We start from the raw sequence: 22,182 nt of genomic DNA on the forward strand, positions 1-22,182 counted from the left end.
AAAAATAAATTTCCGAAATGATAATAGGAAGACAGCTGAATCACAAGTGAAGAGAGCTTTACTAATAGAAAGTTTCTCTTTCCAATGATAGCTTCATTTCATTTTCTAGTAAACTTTTTTTTCTATAAAATCTAAAAAACGTTAAAATAAATGCGTGGTGTAAGCTTTTTCATCTCAAATCAGAACAGAGGAAATTTTGGGAAGTTCCGCAAATACAAAATCTCATTTTGTTGAAAGAAGTTTTAAAACACGAAAAAATTTCAATAAGAAAACAATCCGAACATAAATAACTCAATGTGTATCCTCATATTCTTGTTACAGTCATAACTTCTACTATTCTAATCTTATTTTCATGAGTTTTTATATAAAGGGTGTTTTTTTTTAGAGCTATAGAACTTTAAATTGCAATAAAACAACGATGGATTATTCGTTTGACACGAATTTTATTTATCCGCAAGATAATATTGTGGCATTACATTTTGAATATGATTTCTGGCATATGACCGCCACGGCTGGCTCGGATGTAGTCCAATCTGGACGTCCAATTTTCGATGACTTTTTTCAACATTTGTGGCCGTATATCGGCAATAACACGGCGAATGTTGTCTTCCAAATGGTCAAGGGTTTGTGGCTTATCCGCATAGACCAATGACTTTACATAGCCCCACAGAAAGTAGTCTAGCGGTGTTAAATCACAAGATCTTGGAGGCCAATTCTCAGGTCCAAAACGTGAAATTAGGCGGTCACCAAACGTGTCTTTCAATAAATCGATTGTGGCACGAGCTGTGTGACATGTTGCGCCGTCTTGTTGGAACCACAGCTCCTGGACATCATGGTTGTTCAATTCAGGAATGAGAAAGTTAGTTATCATGGCTCTATAACGATCACCATTGACTTTAACGTTCTGGCCATTATCGTTTTTGAAGAAGTACGGACCAATGATTCCACCCGCCCATAAAGCTCACCAAACAGTCGGTTTTTCTGGATGTAACGGTGTTTCGACATACACTTGAGGATTAGCTTCACTCCAAATGCGGCAGTTTTGTTTGTTGACGTAGCCATTCAACCAGAAGTGCGCTTCATCGCTAAACAAAATGAAATGGACGTAGTGCGCGATACGTATTCCGCACAGAACCATTATTTTCGAAATAAAATTGCACTATTTGCAAGCGTTGTTCAGTCTTGAATCTATTCATGATGAATTGCCAAACCAAACTGAGAATAAATCACTTGACAGCTGTTGAATCGGTCGTCATCTTGAACATAAATGCCAACTTAAAGTTTCATGTTTTCCAACAATTGCACAATATTGCAAAATAGAAATTAATTCCATTCGAAAGACATTGTTTAGTATTTTAGTATTAGCATATAAAATATGAGTAAACATATGTTCTTAAGGGCTCAGTTAAATTGAAATATATAAAGGTTCAGTATAAGTGTTTCAGTTGGATATAGACAAATTGTTACATTGGGAATTATATCATGTCATCGTGGTAAATCAAGTTAGATCATAAATCAAAACCGTAATAAGTCCAATGAGACCAATCAACTGTTGATTCAAAGAGAAAAATACATAACCTTTGACACCTGTAACAATAGCATTCCCCGAAATGCTCTATTGAGCATAAAATGACCTGGATCTTGTCCAACTGTGCTACCATGACCATCGCTCTAACGGCAACAATGAAAGCGGAGTTTCCACAAACAAAGTGGTCACCGAATTCGAAAAATCAAAACATCATCCACGTGTCACAAGAATTCGAACACTTCTCCGAAACGTTTTGGAGTACTTCCAGGATGCTTTCTGATAACATGAATGTTCCTCTAAAAATACATTATACTTTATACGACTCACTAATCCAAAAATATCCGAATGATGCTTCATTTTGTCCCCTTTAAAAACAGTTGCAGACAAATTCGCAGACCAGTACGACAACGACACGACTAACGACCGCTTCGAGCTCTTCAAGCACGAGAAGACAGCTTACGACCTCTTCTTCGGACCTGAAGGCATCTAACATGAAAACCGACCTGGTGGAGCTTAACAACAACATGAACGATATGAGGAGCACTTTTCCTTCGCTGGACACCTACGATCTCAAGCAGAAGATCAAAAGTTCTTTGGAGAACCTGGTGGACGTCGACGATGACGTGGAAATGACTGGGCAGCCCTTGGTCACCTTCCCCGAAGACACTCCGGTACCTTCGGAGGTCGGTTCTCCGACGGCCATAATGGATACTGTGAAGTTTGAGCAGAAGACGATGAATAACTTTAAGAAGACAAAAGTGAGTAAACCTAACCTTTAATTGTTCACGCATGCACACCATGTTTTTCTAAAACATTTTTTCATTTATCTACTTTCAACTGTGCTAATTATGAAGAAGAGTTTTGAAAAACGCGTTGGAACTTAAGGTATATCGGAATTTCTTATTAGCAATACCTAATACAGTTAATTTTGGCTCTGTGAACTTCTGGGATTTACCGTCTAGATTAAGTTATTTGAATCAATAAATCACATATCTCTCTTCGAAATCATTTTGAGTCGACCAAACGACAAAAATAGCCTTACGAATGTCAGTTTTCACCAAACTTTTATTATGGCAATTACCTACCACCAAATTGCCAGATTTCAAACTGAAATAAAAGAGGTGATCGATCGAACATAGTTTTCTCTAATTCTGTGGTTATTCCGTTCATTCTTCCACATCTCGTAGAACAAAATCGTGCGAGAATATATCAGAAACGCACAGTTTTCATGGTTATATTTTATTATTCTGTGTTGGTACTCCGAACTTTCCGCCACGGCTTTATCTGTCAATTCATCAATTTGCCTTAAAGAAATCAGTTCTGCCAACCAACATTTTTCAATGCAAAAATCACTAAAACATATTTATGGAAATATTTCATTAATTTCAATGAAAATGCAATGAATTAGAGAAAATAATGTATAATACTCGTACAGAAGGCTCATTCTACCACTCGTTCATTCCAAAACTCGCCACTTCGTGGCTCGTTTTTGAATTTTGAACTCGTGGAAGAATATCAATGCCTTCTGCACTTGTATTATAAATAACTATTCTGAAACCTGCCACATACACACATCGTCAAAAGTCTTGACCCACCCTATTAACTCTCAACTTGTTGCATGTAACATGACAATATTTTTTGTGTGGAATCTTCACTATCTTGTCACTTAAATGAAAACAATAAACCAGCAAAAAATGTTTCTTGTTAGGGAGTATACAGGTGTATTCGAAGTTAATCAGTTTTCAGCGAATAACGAGGTGTAATATTGAGAATATTTCGTGGAAAATGCCGGGACATCCAATTTCTCAGTCTGACCGGGCCAGAATAGTAGTCCTACTTCAAGAAGCTTTCTTGAACTATCAGATTGCGCAACGTTTGAGAATTCCACGGACTTCAGTTAGGCGCATAGTGACCCTTTTCCTGGAAACTAGCAGCGTTGCCCGGAGACCGGTGTCTTATCGACCCAGAGTAACATCTGCAAGAGAAGACCATTACATCGCAAATTTCACTCGAAGGAATCGAACGGTATCTATAACAACCCTCCAGAGTCATTTTTTGAGGACCTATAGACGGGTAGTTTCAACCATTACCATAAGAAAACGGTTGCATTCCACAAATTTAAGGGCAAGAAGACCTTTAAGAGTACCTGCCCATGGGCAATGGGCAGAACACCACCAAGATTAGCTTTTACCACAATGACGCAACGTACTTTTTTCGGACTAGTCACTATTCGGTTAACAAAGTGACAGTCAACAAGAAAGGGTTTGGAGAGGTCCAGGCAGACTAGACCGACTCAATTTCGACTGGGAAGTTGTGCCCTTTCAAGTGTATAAATAATGGGCAGGAGGGGTATAATGTTCGGTCGCCGTACCCCTCTTATTATCGTTGAATGAACAATGACTGGTGCCATCTACGCAGAAAATATCATTGGAGCAATCATTGTTCCTCTGCCCAACGAATTTGGGGATGATTTCATTTATCAGGACAATAACGCCCCACCACACAGCACACGAAGGGTTCAAAACATTCTTCAAGAGAACAATATCCAGAGAATGAACTCCTCAGCAAAGTCACCAGACATGAATCCAATTGAGCGCGTATGGGATCACTTAGAGAGAGCAATATCCAATCGCCAAAACCCATCTTCAACTTTTCAGGAATTGAGTTTAGCCCTTCAGTAAGAATGGAACGATATGCCTAAAAAATTTATAAAGGACCATTGCATTTGGATTCAGTTGTGGAATAAATATCATATAATCAATCAAAAATGAATAATCGATAAATTAAAATTTTTTCTCATTTTTCCTATTTTGTCTCGTCTTGCATAAAGCAAAGAGTAACAAACGAAAATTTTTATATCAAATATATTGCAGTTGGAATCAAGGAAAATATTTATCTCATTTCCAGAACATAGATTTCTTCAGAAACCTAGGGGTGCAAGACTTTTGACGATGTGTGTATATAACTTCAATTTGCATAGAAATTGATTTTTCCAGTTTTTCAAAATCTTGAGTAAATGTTGTTTTCGATTGTAATGTAGAAATATTCCTATGGAAATCTGTTTCGAAGAATGAATGTTATCAGAACCTCTGATACAAGCACATCGCGCTCTCTTATTTTTAGAAGACACTCGATCTCAAATGTTAACAGGTATGCTGACATCTTCTTATCTTCTTCAGGTGATAACGGACGGTTTTAGTGCAGAGAAAGAAAGTGCCAATTGCGCTGAAATGAAGAAGCTTCAAGCAGGTGATGTTTCTTACGAGGAAAACAGCGCAGCTGCTGCTTCACGTGCCAGGTTAGAAGTGGACGGTGTATCTGCAGAAAAAAGTTTGCTGACCTCCAAGGTAAGCTTGATCAAGCGAGTTCTCTTCATTATCTCTTATACCCTGATGTGCACTTCTTACGAGTGGAATCTCCTTAGAACGTATCGGATCGTGTTACAGTTATTTATGGATTTCTTGAAATTCTCTATGTACATAGCATAGGCGTACAACATTGCTACCGCTGTTTTTTTTCAAAATTCGAGGGTTTATTGTAAAAAACTGGTTATACATTTATGATTCAAAGTATTGTTCATCGCTGGCCACTACTTTCTCCCATCTTTCGGGCAGCGTACGAATCCCGCATTGAAAAAACTGGTCATCTTTTGAAGCGATCCACGAATAGATCCAATTTTTTACTTCTTCGTAAGACCGAAAGTACTGTCATTGCCGTGTGCCATTTATCGAAACAAGTGATAATCCGAGGGAGCAACGTCTGGAGAATACGGCGGGTGGGGTAGGACTTCCATTTCAACGTTTCCAAGAATGTCTTGTCCACTTTCGCAACATGGGGTCGAGCATTGTTATGCTGTGAAATCACTGTATCAAGTCTCTCGTTGTTTGTGGCCGTTTGTCTTTCAATATGGGGCTGAAATGCATTAATTGCGTTCGATAATGATCGCCTGCGATTGTTTCAGTCGGTTTCAACAACTCATAACACACTACACCGAGCTGGACCCACTAAATACTGAGCATGACCTTGGAATCGTGAATATTCGGTTTGGCCCTCAAAGTGGAAGCTTGGCCGGGATATCCCCATGATTTTCTGCTCTTGGGATTGTCGTAATGAACCCATTTTTCGCGTTCAGTCACAATACGATGTAGTTATCCCTTCCGTATTTGCCTGCCAGCAGCTGTTCACAAGCGAACAAACGCCGTTCAACATCTCTCGGCTTCAACTCGTACGGCACCCAATTTCCTAGTTTCTGAAACATTCCCATGACTTTCAGGCGTTTTAAAATGGCTTGTTGCGTCACTCCCAATGATCCTGCCAATTCTTGTTGCGTTTGACACGAGTCTTGATCAAGTAATGCCTCCAATTCTGCATCTTCGAATCTTCGAAAACCTTCTCTCTTCCACCGCCATGCTGGTCTTCGACGTCAAAATCACCGTTCTTGAAGCGTTGAAACTACTCTCGGCACGTTCTTTCACTAATAGCGGCCTCATCATAGGCATTCGATGAGCCTCAACCTCAGATTTTTCATATTAAAGCAGAAAATTAAAACCTTTAGCTCTTTCGCACGATGGCGAAATTTTATTTTGCCCAGACGCCAAAATGTCTGGCAGCGGCCCTGATTTTTGGCATCGAAAATGTTGAAAAACCTAAGGAATGGTATAAGCCAAATTACGATAGAAGGTACATGCATCTTGGCAACGGTAAATATTAAATAACAATTTTAAAATTTTGTATTGGATTCGTCATCAGAATCATAAAAGTAGGACATTGAAGCATAATATAGAGAAAACTATAAGAAGCTCTTTCAATCACGCGCCAATTGCTCCCTTGAAGAACAAGGGAACCATTGGAGCGTGAATGGTGATCGCTCACGAACCCCGTCAATGATTTTCTAATCTTTTTTATCTTATCATCTTTCGGTTGGGTTTGAAGAATTGGCCTCAACGCTCTGATGATTCAATACCTCTGGACTTTTTTGGCTGTTAGTTATTTGAAGACGAAAGTTGATGACAACTGGCGCATTGGCGACAAAATCAGCTCATTTCAATAAGTTACGAAATGTGTTTGAAAAGGATCCAAACTTGAAGGACCAATTTGCATGAACTCCTCGTTAGTTTTAGGCTACGATGTAAACTACTGGTATTGAACCACTCCGAGTCAGCTGAACGGGCGGAAAGACGTCCAACCTGGCGTGTTAAAACCTTGACCGTCCGAGACTCGTGAAATTCTCGGCACAGTACAGGATCCAGGTCATGTGCTACGAAGAGAACGCACCTTTTCAGGTGTGTCGCATTATGAATATAAATAAAACGGCAACAGAAACACCTCCTCTATCTTGATGCGACAAATTATATATGGGATGGACTCTATCGGGGGGCGGCACGTGAAGAAGCGTCCTCGACTGTTCTTCGTCCCATATGCGCTCTTGACATCGGCGGTGGCGAAATACCTAGATGCAGTATGCACATGTCGTGAGTTATTGCCCCGAATGCAAATGGGAACGAGAAAGGTGTCGCAGAATTGGGTTAGGTTAATGGTTTTGCAGCCTTAAAAGACGTGTTGATTTATATGCGTTTGATAAACGTTCTCTTGTACTAAGAGTCGAAGGTTTCCAATTGTAGATCGTTGTTAGTTGTGAACAAGAATATTAAACCAGAAGAATCTAGACTTAAAATTACCCGCAGGGAGATACTGATGAGCTCCAAAAAGCCGAAACCAGTCTATGGCTACTCACATCTCAACGGCTCTACTTTTCTTATGGAAGCTGCCTACCCGAAAGTAGTACTTTGAGCACTTGTTCATACCTCACTATCATCTAGCTTACATCAGATTAAGATTGAAGAGGAGTTTCAATGCACCACGATCTTATGGTTTATTGTGCCCCCATCAGAGCTGTTCTCGCCATTCGTCATAGCTCGCCCTTCAGTTTCAGAGTTCTAATGAGCTCCAGTATCTAGGATGACTTCAAGGAGGTTACTTTTTCACTTCTAAAGGGTGTTTTTTTAGGGCTGTAGAACTTCAAATTGCAATAAAACAACGATGGATTATTCGATTGACATTAATTTTATTTATCCGCAAGATAATCTTGTGGCATTACATTTTAAATATGATTTCTGGCATATGGCCGCCACGACTGGCTCGGATGTAGTCCAATCTGGACGTCCAATTTTCGATTACTTTTTCCAACATTTGTGGCCGTATATCGGCAATAACACGGCGAATGTTGTCTTCCAAATGGTCAAGGGTTTGTGGCTTATCCGCATAGACCAATGACTTCACATAGCCCCACAGAAATTAGTCTAGCGGTATTGATTCACAAGATCTTGGAGGCCAATTCACAGGTCCAAAACGTGAAATTAGGCGGTCGCCAAACGTGTCTTTCAATAAATCAATTGTGGCACGAGCTGTGTGACATGTTGCGCCGTCTTGTTGGAACCACAGCTCCTGGACATCATGGTTGTTCAATTCAGGAATGAAAAAGTTAGTAATCATGGCTCTATACCGATCACCATTGACTGTAACGTTCTGATCATCATCGTTTTTGAAGAAGTACGGACCAATGATTCCACCAGCCCATAAAGCGCACCAAACAGTCAGTTTTTCTGGATGTAACGGTGTTTCGACATACACTTGAGGATTAGCTTCCCTCCAAATGCGGCAGTTTTGTTTGTTGACGTAGCCATTCAACCAGAAGTGCGCTTCATCGCTAAATAAAATAAAATGGACGTAGTGCGCGATACGTATTCCGCACAGAACCATTATTTTCGAAATGAAATTGCACTATTTGCAAGCGTTGTTCAGGCGTGAGTCTATTCATGATGAATTGCCAAACCAAACCGAGAATAAATCACTTGACAGTTGTTAAATCGGTCGCTATCTTGAACAGAAATGCCAACTTAAAGTTACATACCTCGAAAAAAAACACCCGTTATCTCTGCCTGAAATACACTGCCTACCATATTAACTAACTTTATCTTCATAAAAATGACCCAATCATTTCGCAAGGCCACAAATTACAACTTTTGGATGCATTGCTTTTTCATGATCCACTCCTCGATTTTTTCATCTTTTAAGATTGCTATTTTCGTGTCAAATAAGTCATGGAGTTGAAAAATAACCCCTCATCACTGAAAATGATTTTATACCAAAAATTGGAATGTATTTCTCGATTTTCAAGGAATTAATTAATGGCGTTGTTCTATTGTGTACCACTCTTCATTTTTCCTAAGTCCCATTTTGAGTTAATTAATTAGTTTGAACTCTATAGTGTATCCAAAAATAAACTAGATTTTTTTTCCAATCGTATATTTAACTTTTTGATGGAGTCAATTTAAAAATCATGAAAAAAAAAAATTATTAAAGTTTTCAGATATGTTACATATTTCCTTTCTTTGCTTTCAATTGGAGATAGAGTTCTTGAGTCAAAACAAATTCAGATTGAATCTTTCAAAAATAATGAACATCAATAACTACAAAAATAAATTAATACTAAATCCTGGAGAGCTAGAAAATTATAGCTTTCTTTACGAAACCTTTCAAAGCCGGATCTGTCCACAAAAACGTGTTCCCATTCCAACTCATGACATTTGATCTTTAATTCCCAGAATCTTTTTATGCGTTATCGACTTAAACCCCCCAAAGAAACGGTAGCCCCTCGAAAATGCATATATATACATCTACGCAGTCTCTGAAGGCGCCACAAGTTTACCTGACGTCGCCCAGAATGACAGCTTTTGATGAATTGCTCCAATCACAGGTAAATCCTAATTACCTCCAATAAAAACCTTATTCTTCCAATCGCCAATCCATTCCTTGGGGACTCATTGATAAACCTCCAAATTCGTTGGAAACTATCGAATTAACAGAAAATCGATATAGTCGCGTGAGTATGTCTGGGGCAGGCGTTCTGGAGAAAATCCACACAGACCGTTTTTCTCAGCGATGCAAAGCGTAACGCTGCGATTGTCCAATCCATTCCTGTACATTCTATGTCCCACAGTGAGGAAATCCGGTGAAAATGGTTCTTTCTTTTTCTTTTCCGGTGGGCCCAGTCCAGCGAGATACTCCTGGGTTGCCAATATAGTCAAGGTGAGCTTTATTTTCGACTCTATGCTTCCAAGTTCAAGGTGGATGTTCGAGCACTGGCTTTTATTTTTGGTTAATCACGTCCAATTATAAAGCTTTCGATCGTAAGAGAGGAAATTCTAGCTCCCCCTGCAATTTTCACTTTCACCGTAGTTGGGGTTATTTATTGCCTATATCTCACGGAATATCTGAATTGGTTTAATAATATATTGGGAAGCTTCAAATTGCTTACATGTTGTATGTAAGAGAATCTTTTTCAGCACGACACTCCCAAATTTTTATGAGACTTCTTTGAAGCCAATTATAGGTGAGAATGCTATGTTATGTGCTCCTCTGCAACTTTAGTTAGGTACACCAATGCTAATTGTTAACCCAACAACGATATAAGGAAATGGTTGACAAAATATCATAATATACAAAAAAAATTTTTACAAAAAAAGGAAAACATCCTCATCTGCCTTTCCTATTTTGATAACTTTTACTGCAAGCATTTTACAAAGTGAATGATCATCGAACTTTTCGACAAACTGGATTGGTTTTGCAGAGGTGGTTGGTGTCTTCTTTCTGCCATTCTCATTCATTTATCGAAGTTATTCTATAGGAGCCTTATCAGGTGATCTTGTGAGCCAAAGCAAACTGTTGAATGAATGCCTTCAAAGTTGTTACCTTACGAAATATTAGACTCACACCAACAAATTAGGCAATAACCAAATCATTTTTTATCTCTTATGTCTTTTATCTCCGTCTTTTTTCGATTTGATTCGTGAAATGAGCAAGTTGTCATATTATGGGAAAATGGTACCAAAATAGTGGGATTTATTGATTAAAAGCCTGTTTTCGTCCCAATGCCAATAATGGAATACATTTGTTTTAGACATCCATGAAATGTCATAAAACTCGTGAATTATGATAATTTGACTATTGGCACTCAAATTGTTGTAAAAACATGCATAATGTTTAATGAGACGTGTTTCCTTACTTAGAACCATAGATTAATAAACATACATAGGGAGTATACGCAATTTTTACATGTCCCCAACATGGTTAAGTTACGTTGTCGGATTGCGATATATTTTCAATACACAATTTTACTAATTCGTTATGAATGTATATTATTTTGAATGAAATTATTTATTTTAGTGATTTCCGATTAAATATGCAAATTTGAATACTTGGAATACCATATTTCTCCTAATTCTCGAATTTATTAAGCAGAATATTTATTATTTTCTGTATCTACCTGCTGAAATCCAAGGTTCGGCAACTTTTGCCTTCCTGGTGTCATCAGTTGTTTCACGTCTTTTGGCGCGCTTGAAGTTTGTTTTCTGATTTTCTGATATATTGAGGTATTCATTTCAATATATTTTGAGTTAATATGAAACGTTGATTCACTATGGGACATAAGAAGTGCGTTCTTTGTGGAGAAACTCGCTAATTGAGTGAAATATCGTATCACTGATATGTTGACATTTCCGCACGCTTCATGTCAAATTTGATAGTTCATGTTGGGGATAAAATTTGGTAACTGGAAATGACATATGCTTCCTCTATCTATGTTTATTACTCTGAGGAATGCAATTATCAGTGTTATGCTGGCATGATTGAGTGAAATTGTTTTATATGACACAAAGAGGCAAAATTTTCAATAAAATCGTACCCTCAATTCATTTTAAAAATTCAGGGTACCATAGAACGTGGTCCACCCTGTATATTTTAATATTTACCGTTTAATTTGAATACAAAGGATATATAGCATCCGATAATTCGAAATAATGGAAAATTATGATCGCGTAAATCAATAAAGAATCCAACTATACCAGTTCTACACGAAACAACAGCACGAATTCAAGGTGAACAATTCGTCTAGCTTTTGCCCGTTGTAAATCCCAAAATAGCTCGTTGCAAATCATCGAAATACGCCCACCGCCAATGATGAGAATTTTCCGGAAAATGACGCGCAACGAGTACCGACAAGTGCACATTTTCTAAGCTCCGTAAATAGTAGAATCCCGTGATTCACCTGGGCGTAGAAAAACAAACAATTCGAAACAAGCAGCCGTTGGCGTGAAAGGTTATTACGGCAATATTTCGCTCATGGTGTGTGTAAACGAGAAAAATGCGCTTTCGAAAAAATTCTTGATGATTGTGTTTGTCATTAGGATAAGTGAAGCCTAATGTGAGTTTTGGAGTGAGCAGAGTCAGTTCTGAACAACTTATTGTGTAATGTAATAGTGGACGGTTAACATGAGAAAAACAACGTCATGTAGAATAATGAGGTAGGTGTAAATTCGTTTATTTCCGTTGGATTTGACTTGTAGGTTATACTTTTCAAAATAAGGTCGGGAACACATCTTAAAAGAAATATTTAAAACGCACTCTATACGATTTTTATTTGCGATGGGATAAAATATTTTATTAGAATCTCCGCATTTTCCGATTGTCTGAGAATAATTTCGTTGATCTATTTCCTTCTACGTGGTTTGAACTAATTCTACTAGAAATAAACATTTGTTGAACGCCCACTTTATCTCTTGTGGATTTTATAATACAATGAATGATTTCGTATTATCTTACTTGGCTTCAACTCTGAAAAGATACATCATTTTGAAAATTGAACCATTGTGAAATTTGATGTAATACCACCAAATCAAGGAAATCGGCTTATTTCCTCCTGTTATACGTAACATGTGGTCCTACTAAAACTATTTGTTATTCATGATAATTTGCGTAAAAAAATCAAGTTGAAGAATTATACTTAGGAACGCATTTTCGTGATGAAATTCAATTCAGTCCGTCCGATCCGTAAACACGATAACGGTAAAACCTGAAAAATTGAAGATTTAACAGGCCAATTGAAAAGTCCCTGGTCTACCATAGTAAAACACATTTTTTTGGCAAAATTCGATTTTATTATTCAACATAGTTACCTTCGAGGGCGATACAGGGATTATAGCGATCTTCCAACTTTTCAATACCATTTTTGTAATACGATTTGTCTTTCGCTTCAAAATAGGCCTCAGTTTTGGCGATTACTTCTTCATTGACGCTAAATATCTTTCCAGCGAGCATTCTTTTGAGGTCTGAGAACAGGAAAAAGTTGCTGGGGGCCAGATCTGGCGAATACGGTGGATGCAGAAGCAATTCGAAGCCCAATTCATGCAATTTTGCCATTGTTTTCATTGATTTGTGACGCGGCGCATTGTCTTGATGAAACGGCACCTTTTTTCTTCAAATAGGGCCGTTTTTTAACGGTTTCATCCTTTAAACGATGCAATAACGCTATATAACAATTGCTGTTGATGGTTTGCCCCTTTTGGAGGTAATCAATGAATATTATTATTATACCTTTCGCATCCCAAAATACTGATGTCATAACCTTGCCAGCTGACTGTTGTGTTTTTCCTCGCTTTGGATTCGGTTCATCATGTGCAGTCCACTCAGCTGACTGTTGATTGGACTCCGGAGTGAAATGATGGAGCCATGTTTCATCCATTGTCACATATCGACGCAAGAACTCAGGTTTAATGCACTTAAACAGCTTCAAACACTGCTCAGAATCATTAGCACGTTGTTGCTTTTGATCGATTATGAGCTCGCGCAGCACCCATTTCGCACACAGCTTTCTCATGTGCAAATATTCGTGAATAATATGATGTACACGTTCATATGATATCTTCACAATGTCTGCTATCTCGATCAACTTCTCTTTACGGTCATTCAAAATTATTTTGTGAAAGCCGTCTTCGGTGCTCATTTCACCAAGTTTAAACTTAGCATCCCATTCAGTGATTGTTGATTTTCCTGGTACAGACCCCGGAAACTCTTCATCAAGCCAAGATTTTGCTTCAACTGTATTTTTTCCCTTCAAAAAGTCATATTTTATCAGCACACGAAATTCTTTTTTTTTCCATATTTTTTCAAATAACAAAAGTAGCTACATTCACAACGCAATATCTCACAAACTAATGGTCGGACTGTTGTCAAATTTTGACACGTATCGTTTGAAGGTTGGTACTAACTAAAAATCATATGGATTTAATATTAGCACCGCCATCTGTGCATCAGACCGGGGACTTATCAATTGGCCTAATATTATAACGCTTTCAGATGACATTCAATTGAACATTTCAAAAGTACATATGTCAGACACTCAAACAATAAAAAATATACGTTATAGAGTTATAATACACTACGTCAATTTTCTTACTTTCATTTTGCCTGCATGTCCCATGCAGCTAAGAAAACACAGTTCTGTAGTCCAAAGGTGCAATAGGCGCGTGAATGAAATTTTTATACGCTCAATTTGTATGTTTTTCAAAAGATAGGCGAAAGTAGAAACAGCGTGAATTCATGATATGTTTCGAAAAATTACCGTCTAAAAATATCGCAAATCTATCGAAAATTAAGATTCGCCATCCTATTTATACCTCTTGTTTGTATATAAGAGTATATCCAGCTGCAAAATACGCATCCGAATGTGTTACGTCGATCATCCATACGTCACAAACATCCGCCTCTATATCGATCGAAAACTACATATATCAATAACTCAATGTTTTAATTGCCGAATTCCATTCACATCCTACACCCAAAAACCATCCTTCTGTACCCCTCTCGTATTCATCATCTCCTAAGCACTCTGCCACATGACATTATCCTCATCCGAACGGAACGCGTTCAATTAAAAATCACTCCTCCAATCGGCACGCTACACAAAGCAGCATCGGTTTCGAATTCTGGACGAGATCCAGAGATGATCTTTTAATAGTTGGCCCGGCATCTATCATTCTCAAAAAACGGTACAACGAACGATACGCGAGAAACAAACGAAACTATTTAGCAACGTGATATTCGAGTGCGGACGAAATTGTGCCGTGGAGTAGTTTTCCTTTGTTGACAAGATGACAGCTCCTTGGCCGGTCAGAAAGGTAGTTCTCAAGAGTATGCGTTGCACGAATGATGGTTTCCAATTCGCTAAAGCCTCACCTGAACCCACGAGATTGAGGGCGGAGTTGACAGTGAACGTAAATCAAATGACTTTTGTTTGCGAGTAGTGGTAAATGAAACTGACTTAACAAAATTTCAGAAACTCTTCTTGCTCATCTTCATTTCACCATCCATCCAATCTTCGACCTATATCAGATCACAAGACTTATTAACTCACCACTGTAGTGCAATTTTTGAATGATAACAAAATTTCAGAAACTCTTCTTGCTCTTCTACATTTCACCATCCATCCAATCTTCGACCTATATCAGATTACAAGTCTACTTAACTCATCACTGTAGTGCAATTTTTGAATAACATATATCTGCAATTGAATAACATATATCTGCAATTTCATGCCAGTTAACTCAGAATAATGGAAATACTTCTATATCAAAGTACCGAGAATTGATTCACATAACAAAAAAAAAGCATTATTCATACAAACCCATTGTCACCATCTCCAAAGTAGATCCTTTTCGAAATAAACCCTTAAAATCTTATCATCAAAACAGTTTTTGAACGCACTTCTGCTATGTGACTCCTGTGCTCACCATGGATTATGTTTTATACCTTCAACCGACTGCAGACCAAATGATCTAAAGAGAAATTTTAGTTTTAGACACCCTAGTTTGATATAAATTGTACATTTTTCGCTTCAAAGCGAAATACATAGGCGCACAATTTTGCTTCCGCCGTTTTTTTCCAAAATTCTGCCAAAATTGCTGTTGTTCGTATTCAATGCTCGGCTCAAATGCATTAATTGTGTTCGATAACGATCGCCTGTAATTGTTCCAGTCGGTTTTAACAATTCATAATACACTACGTCGAGCTGATCCCACAAAATACTGAGTATGATCTTGGAACCGTGAAAATTCGGTTTGGCCGTCGACGTGGAAGCATGGCCGGGATATTCCAATGATTTTCTGCGCTTGAGATTATCGTAATGAACCCATGTTTAGTCTCTCGTCAAAATGCGATGCAGAAATCCCTTCTGCCTTTGGTTTGCAAGCAGCTGTTCACAAGCAAACAAACGCCGTTCAACATCTCTCGGCACCCAATTTTCTTGATTCTGAATCATTCCCATGACTTTCAGGCTTTTTGAAATGGCTTGTTGCGTCACTCCCAATGATACTGCCCATTCTTGTTGCGTTGGACACGAGTCTCGATCAAGTAATGCCCCCAATTCTGCATCTTCGATAATATTATCTCTTCCAAAGCCTTGTCTTCGACGTCAAAATCACCGTTCTTAAAGCGTTGAAACCACTCTCGGCATGTTCTTTCACTAACATCTGCCTCACCATATGTATTTGAGAGGATTCGATGAGCCTCTCCCTCAGATTTTTTCATATTAAAGTAGAAAATTAAAACCTCCCGCAAATGACAAGAATTTGGCTCGTATGCTGACATGTTCAATCGAGAATAACTTGATGATGCAGAAACAAATCGACTAATATTTCGATAGCATTATGTTTACAAATACCTAAGCTTATTGTATGACATCAACTATAAATTAATTAATTACCCCTTACCGCTACAGCCATCTATTGCAAACCTGGGGAAGCAAAGTTGTACACCTAACAATATTTTTAAGAATCTGGTTTGTGAAGGTTTACCTCCTGGTTTGTAAAAACTTAACACTCTTCACGTTCACTACCTCTTTCACGTTCACTACATCGGCCATACTGTACTACAAACTACAACACATCCTTATATTCAACAAATAATCTGCTAATGACCAGCTGCATCATTGTTGAAGGATTTGCTTCAAACTAGAAGTATTTTTACTCCAGTTACCAGCAAATCCCCTATTTTCAATGGGAAACCTTTCACATTAGAGTAAACGATTTTGCTTATTTATATTGCTAAAGTTGGAAGGATTCACTTCATTTTCGCAAGTTAAAGAATTTCCTTCTTTTTATTCATATGGCTCATTAATATCACAATAGGTGAACAAATGTTGAATTAATAACTGAGCAAAATGTCCATACTCAAAATTCACTTTGTTTAGTTTGTACAGTAAAAACTAAAGATGCTCAAACTCCATGTCCATATGAGTATAAAAGGCAATTGTGCTCATTGACACATTAATCCCTTTCGAAATGATTTCCACATGATCAATTCCCGACACTTTCTAGAGACAAAATTCCATACAAGAAACAACTCTAGCAAAAAATCCACTCGTAATTCATGTGCTTATTTACCTCACATCACTCCTATCAGCTGTAATCTATATCTTATCTTATTCGCAGGAGGCAAGATCTCTCATTGCCGGAGAAGTAAGCGCCCAAGAAAGCAAAAACATGGCTCACAGTAACATGAAAGTGACGACAGGACAATTCAGCGCAGAACAAACGGCCTTATCCAGTGCTCAACAACGCCAGACCACAACCAACAGTGGTTTCTTCAATCAGGAAAAACACCGCTCAACGACTCACTCTGTTTACACAACAACCACCAAAGGAATAACCACATCTGTACAAACGAAACAGGTAAGACAACGTTGTAATCATCGAAATTAATTTCACGGCTTATCAGACAATTTTTCGATTCTGAAAAAAGTACTTCCTCGAGCGGGACTCGAACCCGCACCTCCGAATCACTAGTCCAGCGCTCTACCACTAAGCCACCGAGGAAGGTGAAGATTCTCCGCAACGACTTGAAAAATTGTCTTATGAGCCGTTAAATTAATTTCATATATTAACACACAGACGTGGAATTCATTTACGTTGAATTCAACCCCATCTTTATCATTCTCAATAACACTTCTCACCTTGCAGATTCAACTCGGAGGAACCATAGAGGAAGACAAACTACTCAGCATGTCTTTGGACGACCTAGAGACACTCACGACAGACTCGAATCCTCAAGATGTCGAGATCGCCATAAAAAAATATTCCCTGTACTTGGACCAGTCGATTAAGTGCCTTCAGAGAGTAGGGGAGGGCGCCAAGACCCCCTTGATCCTCAACAAAGTATACGACGTGATGCAGAAAGCATGGGCTGTGCCGACGCACGGCCACGAGCTTGGCTATTCGCTTTGCAACATTCTACGCAGCTGCGGGGGTCTTGATCTGCTTATTTCCTACTGCACCAAACCGAACATAGACTTGAAGTATCACACGGCGAGGTTGTTAGAGCAATGCTTAACTACTGAAAATAGGGCGTACGTTGTTCAACACGGTTTGGAAAAAGTTGTGAACGTGGCTTGCGCTTGTACCAACAGCAAGAGGAACACCAACTCCGTGGAGCACTCGAGGGTTGGTACCGGTATTTTGGAACATTTGTTCAAACACAGCGAAGAGACGTGCAGTGACGTGGTACGTCTGGGTGGTTTAGATGCTCTTCTGTTCGAGTGCCGAAACAGCGACATAGAAATATTGAGGCACTGCGCTGGAGCTCTGGCGAATCTGAGTTTGTACGGTGGTACTGAAAACCAGGAGGCGATGATAAAAAGAAAGGTACCCATGTGGTTGTTCCCTCTGGCATTCCACGCTGACGACAACATCAAGTACTACGCCTGCTTAGCCATATCCGTCTTGGTGGCGAACGCAGAAATCGAAGCCGACGTACTCAGATCCGGTACTCTAGATCTGGTAGAACCGTTCGTAACCTCCCACAATCCTTCTGATTTCGCCAAGTCGAATCTGGCGCACGCGCACGGTCAGAACAAGACCTGGCTGCAACACTTGGTACCTGTATTGAACTCGAAACGTGAGGAAGCTAGAAACCTGGCCGCCTTCCATTTTTGCATGGAGGCCGGGATCAAGAAGGAGCAGGGAAACACCAATATATTCGGCGAGATTGGCGCTATTGCGTCCTTGAAGATGGTGGCCAGTTGTCCGAACGCTGTGGCTTCGAAATACGCAGCGCAGGCGTTGAGGCTGATCGGCGAGGTGGTACCGCACAAGCTGAGTCAGCAGGTACCGCTCTGGTCGTTCGAAGATGTGGCGGAATGGGTCAAGCAGATAGGGTTCGAGGAAGACGCCACCAAGTTTTTCGAATGCAAAGTTGATGGGGATTTGCTGTTGCAGTTGACTGAGGACAATCTTATTAACGACATCGAGTTGACTAATGGTATCAAAAGGAAAAGGTAAGGGTTAATCAAATCATTGAGCCATATCAATAAAAAGAAGGATTTGATCAAAAGGAAAAGGAAGCAGTAAAAGCATATGCTTCAATCCGTATTAATAATGATAACCTCTTACATGCGAGCAAATCCTTCAGCTCAGAAGTAAAACTAAACGGAAAACTGATGTTGCAATCAGCTGTTCTTATTGTTGAGTGTTTTGTATAGTTCCATTTCTATCAAACAATTCAGGTTATTGTTTAATTGAAAAGAGTTCAGGTGAAAGTGAAATTAAATACAAGAAGAACTGTACATTCTCCAGTTTGACGCTGCAGACATACTGTAAAATTGGAAATCACCGCTTCAGCTGACCGAAACACCTTTCTATTATCACCCTTTCATCATCCGGATCTGAGAAGGGTGTTATCAGCAATAGCTCCAAACCATATTCTTCATCCCCTTTCAGAACAGTATTGCGTTTAGTATGAATAACTTCTCTAAATTAAGAATTTTTCCAAATTCTGACTTCTTGCACGGAACCAGGCCAATTGACATCAACGCTTGTGAACATTTCTTTAATTTCACATGCATCTTGGCAATTAAGGGTAGGCTTGTTTTTCAGATTCATGAATTCCTCCCGTGGAACTTTGATTTCAAATCTCCTATGTGAGTGCTATCAACCACTCCAATTGCTGTTGGTAAAAGGTACTCACTTTGTCATAATTTATTAGCCTGCACAATTTATTCAGGACTACTGAGGAATTTTATCCACTGATCAGCCTCCTCAATACTTTTATTAACCACTGTACTCACGGTTAGTGACACCAACTATGTGGTACCCCTAGCTCCTCTTTGATTCCATTTTGATACCCTGGATTAGCCAGATATCGCAAGCATACCCTCATTTGTTGTTCCGAAAAGAGATTATCCCCTAGGGACTCTACTACTTTGCCTAAAAAGTAGTTTGAAAGCCAATGTATTTTCTTCAAAACGAAATCTCATTTTGAAGTCTCTGGTTTGTGGGGTTTCACGTTTTTTGTAAAACTTAACCTTTTGGCGAGTCTTTTTCGAGCCAAGTTACAAGATGCGCCCTCTCCCAGGGGTTTGATGTTTCGTCCCGAGATCACTGGTGGACTCATCAGTTGGGCTATCCAGCGATCTCTGCCCAAGATACCACCCCGTACAGGATTTGCTTCAAACTAAATGTAAATGGTGACTTTTATTGATAACCATTTACTCCAGTTATCATCAAATCTTGCAATCTCTATGGAATAGCTTTTACATCAAAGTTAAAAGCTTTGTTTATTTTTTATCAATAGATAGAAGGATTTGCTGCATTTTTCGCAAGTAAAAGGTTTTCCTTATTTTTATTGATTATTTTATTAATAATTAATTATTCAATTTCACTATAACTTGTTAATAATAAACATCTCTTACAAATATACAGGACTGCAATAGGAAAAGGAAAACAAAATCAAACGGATATTTTTCTATGATTATAATGGACATAAAATCCTTTGCACTTCCTGCTATTGATTCACACTCTGTACCTATGAACTTGATCGAAAAATTAGAACTGTATTTGCTAAATTTTCGTCTCTTTCAGGTTCACGCGAGAATTACAAAAACTAAAAAAAATGGCAGACTATTCGTCGAAGGACACAACCAACATAAACAATTTCCTACAGAACCTCAGCCCCGAACTGAGCATTTACACCTACAACTTCCTGAACGCCGGCGTAGAAAAGAAGGACTCTCTGATACACCTCTCCGAAGACCAGTTATTGGAGGAATGTAGAATAACGAATTCGATCCATAGGTTCAGGATACTGGAAGGTATAAGGCAGCTAGAGAAAGGGATGGAAAACCCCAGCGAAGATAATTTAGATAAGACTCTAGACGTTTTCGTCAGTTATAGAAGGTCGAATGGATCGCAGCTGGCCAGTTTGTTGAAGGTCCATCTTCAACTGAGAGGTTTTAGTGTGTTCATCGATGTCGAGAGGTTAGAAGCTGGGAAGTTCGATAACAACTTGCTTCAGAGCATACAGAAGGCTAAGCACTTTATATTAGTTTTAACGCCATCTGCTCTGGATAGGTGCAAGCAAGATTGTGAAAGAAAAGACTGGGTACATAGGGTGAGTACTTTTTCTTATGGGTGTTTTTATGAGCTTGAGATGGTAGATCATTTCATGGCATTTATTTTTTAAATGTGATGTCCACCGCAGCTATGAGTTACATACGAGGTCTGGCTATTATAAAACGAGACTGCACGCCTAGAGGGCACCGTAGAGGGGTAGGAAAAACATGAGTAGTGCGTTGGGTATCTAGATATCTTGTCTATGCACGTACCAAAAAACGTTCTCGTCACTATTATTGTATTTGTGCAGAAGCGGTTTGAAACGAACGTGTTTTTTCTCGTGCCGAAAACCATGTGTGACGAAAAACACGAGCAACGTATCAATCTCTAATTTCTTGTTGAATTGAAAAAACTCCGACTGAGTACTATAAATTGTTGCAATAGGCCTATGAGGAAAATTCTCTATCTCATGCTGGTGGTTTTGAGTGATGTAAGCGCTTCAGTGAAGGCCGAGAGAGCACTGACGATGACCAACGCCCAGGTCGCCCTGTCACTGTTTCAACTCCGGAAACAGTGACCAAAATCAACCAAATTGTTTATCCGAATGCTAATTTGACGATCTGCACGAACTATTTGGTTGATTTTGATCACTGTTTCCGGAGTTGAAACAGTGACAGGGTGACTTGGGCGTTGATTATCTTCAGTGCTCTCTTGACCCTCACTGAAGCGCTCACACCACTCAAAAACATGCTCACGAGATAGAGTATTGTCTCCATAGGCCTTTTGCAACAACTTATAGCACTCAGTCGTAGTTTTTTCAATTAAACAAAAATTTGAGAGTGATACGTTGCTCATGTTTTTCGTCACACATGGTTTTCGAGAAAAAAATACGTTCGTTTTAAACCGCTACTTCACAAATACAATAATAGTGACGAAAACGTGTTTTGGTACGTGCATAGACAAGATATCTAGATACCCAACGCACTACTCGTTTTTTTCACAACTCTATGGCGCCATCTAGGCGCGCAGTCTCGTTATTTAATAGCCAGACCTTGTAGTCCATTCGATGAGTCCAAATTATCACTGCTTTTTCCAATGAATCTGGCCGTATGGTGTCAATGGTGGCTTGAATATTGGCTTCCAATTCTTCAAGAGTTTCTGGTTTGTCGGCATCAACCAATGACTTAACATAGCCCCATAAAAACAGGACCAATTCTGGGAATAAAGTTATCACCAAATTGATTTTGCAATACATTGTTGGTTAAGCGCTCTGTATGGCAAGTTGCGCTGTATTTTTGGAACCAAATCTCGTCAATATTTAGCTGATTGATTTTTGGAAACAAAAAATCAGTCAGCATAGCTCGATAGAGCTCGCCATCTACCTTCACCGCATCATGATGAATTGTCAAATCTTACTGAACCGTAATGTCAACACAT

At 39.0% G+C, this 22,182-nt stretch overlaps 1 protein-coding gene and 1 non-coding gene across 7 annotated transcripts in view; one reads left to right on the top strand and one right to left on the bottom strand.

The window, feature by feature from the left end:
• The window catches only part of LOC123681357 (NAD(+) hydrolase sarm1), a 117,702-nt gene that overhangs the window by 90,262 nt on the left and 5,258 nt on the right, over positions 1-22,182 (top strand). For all 6 annotated transcript variants that reach the window (XM_045619732.1, XM_045619733.1, XM_045619728.1 and 3 more), the window contains exons 3-7: positions 1,906-2,286; positions 4,708-4,875; positions 16,852-17,091; positions 17,380-18,692; positions 20,275-20,803. In XM_045619732.1, the coding sequence (XP_045475688.1) occupies positions 1,906-2,286; positions 4,708-4,875; positions 16,852-17,091; positions 17,380-18,692; positions 20,275-20,803 (2,631 nt within the window). The remainder of the gene's footprint in view (positions 1-1,905; positions 2,287-4,707; positions 4,876-16,851; positions 17,092-17,379; positions 18,693-20,274; positions 20,804-22,182) is intronic.
• Positions 17,165-17,235, bottom strand: Trnat-agu. Its single transcript has one exon. It is a non-coding gene; the product is annotated as a tRNA-Thr (tRNA).

Source organism: Harmonia axyridis, chromosome 5, assembly GCF_914767665.1.
Source record: "Harmonia axyridis chromosome 5, icHarAxyr1.1, whole genome shotgun sequence".
Lineage (NCBI taxonomy): Eukaryota > Metazoa > Arthropoda > Insecta > Coleoptera > Coccinellidae > Harmonia > Harmonia axyridis.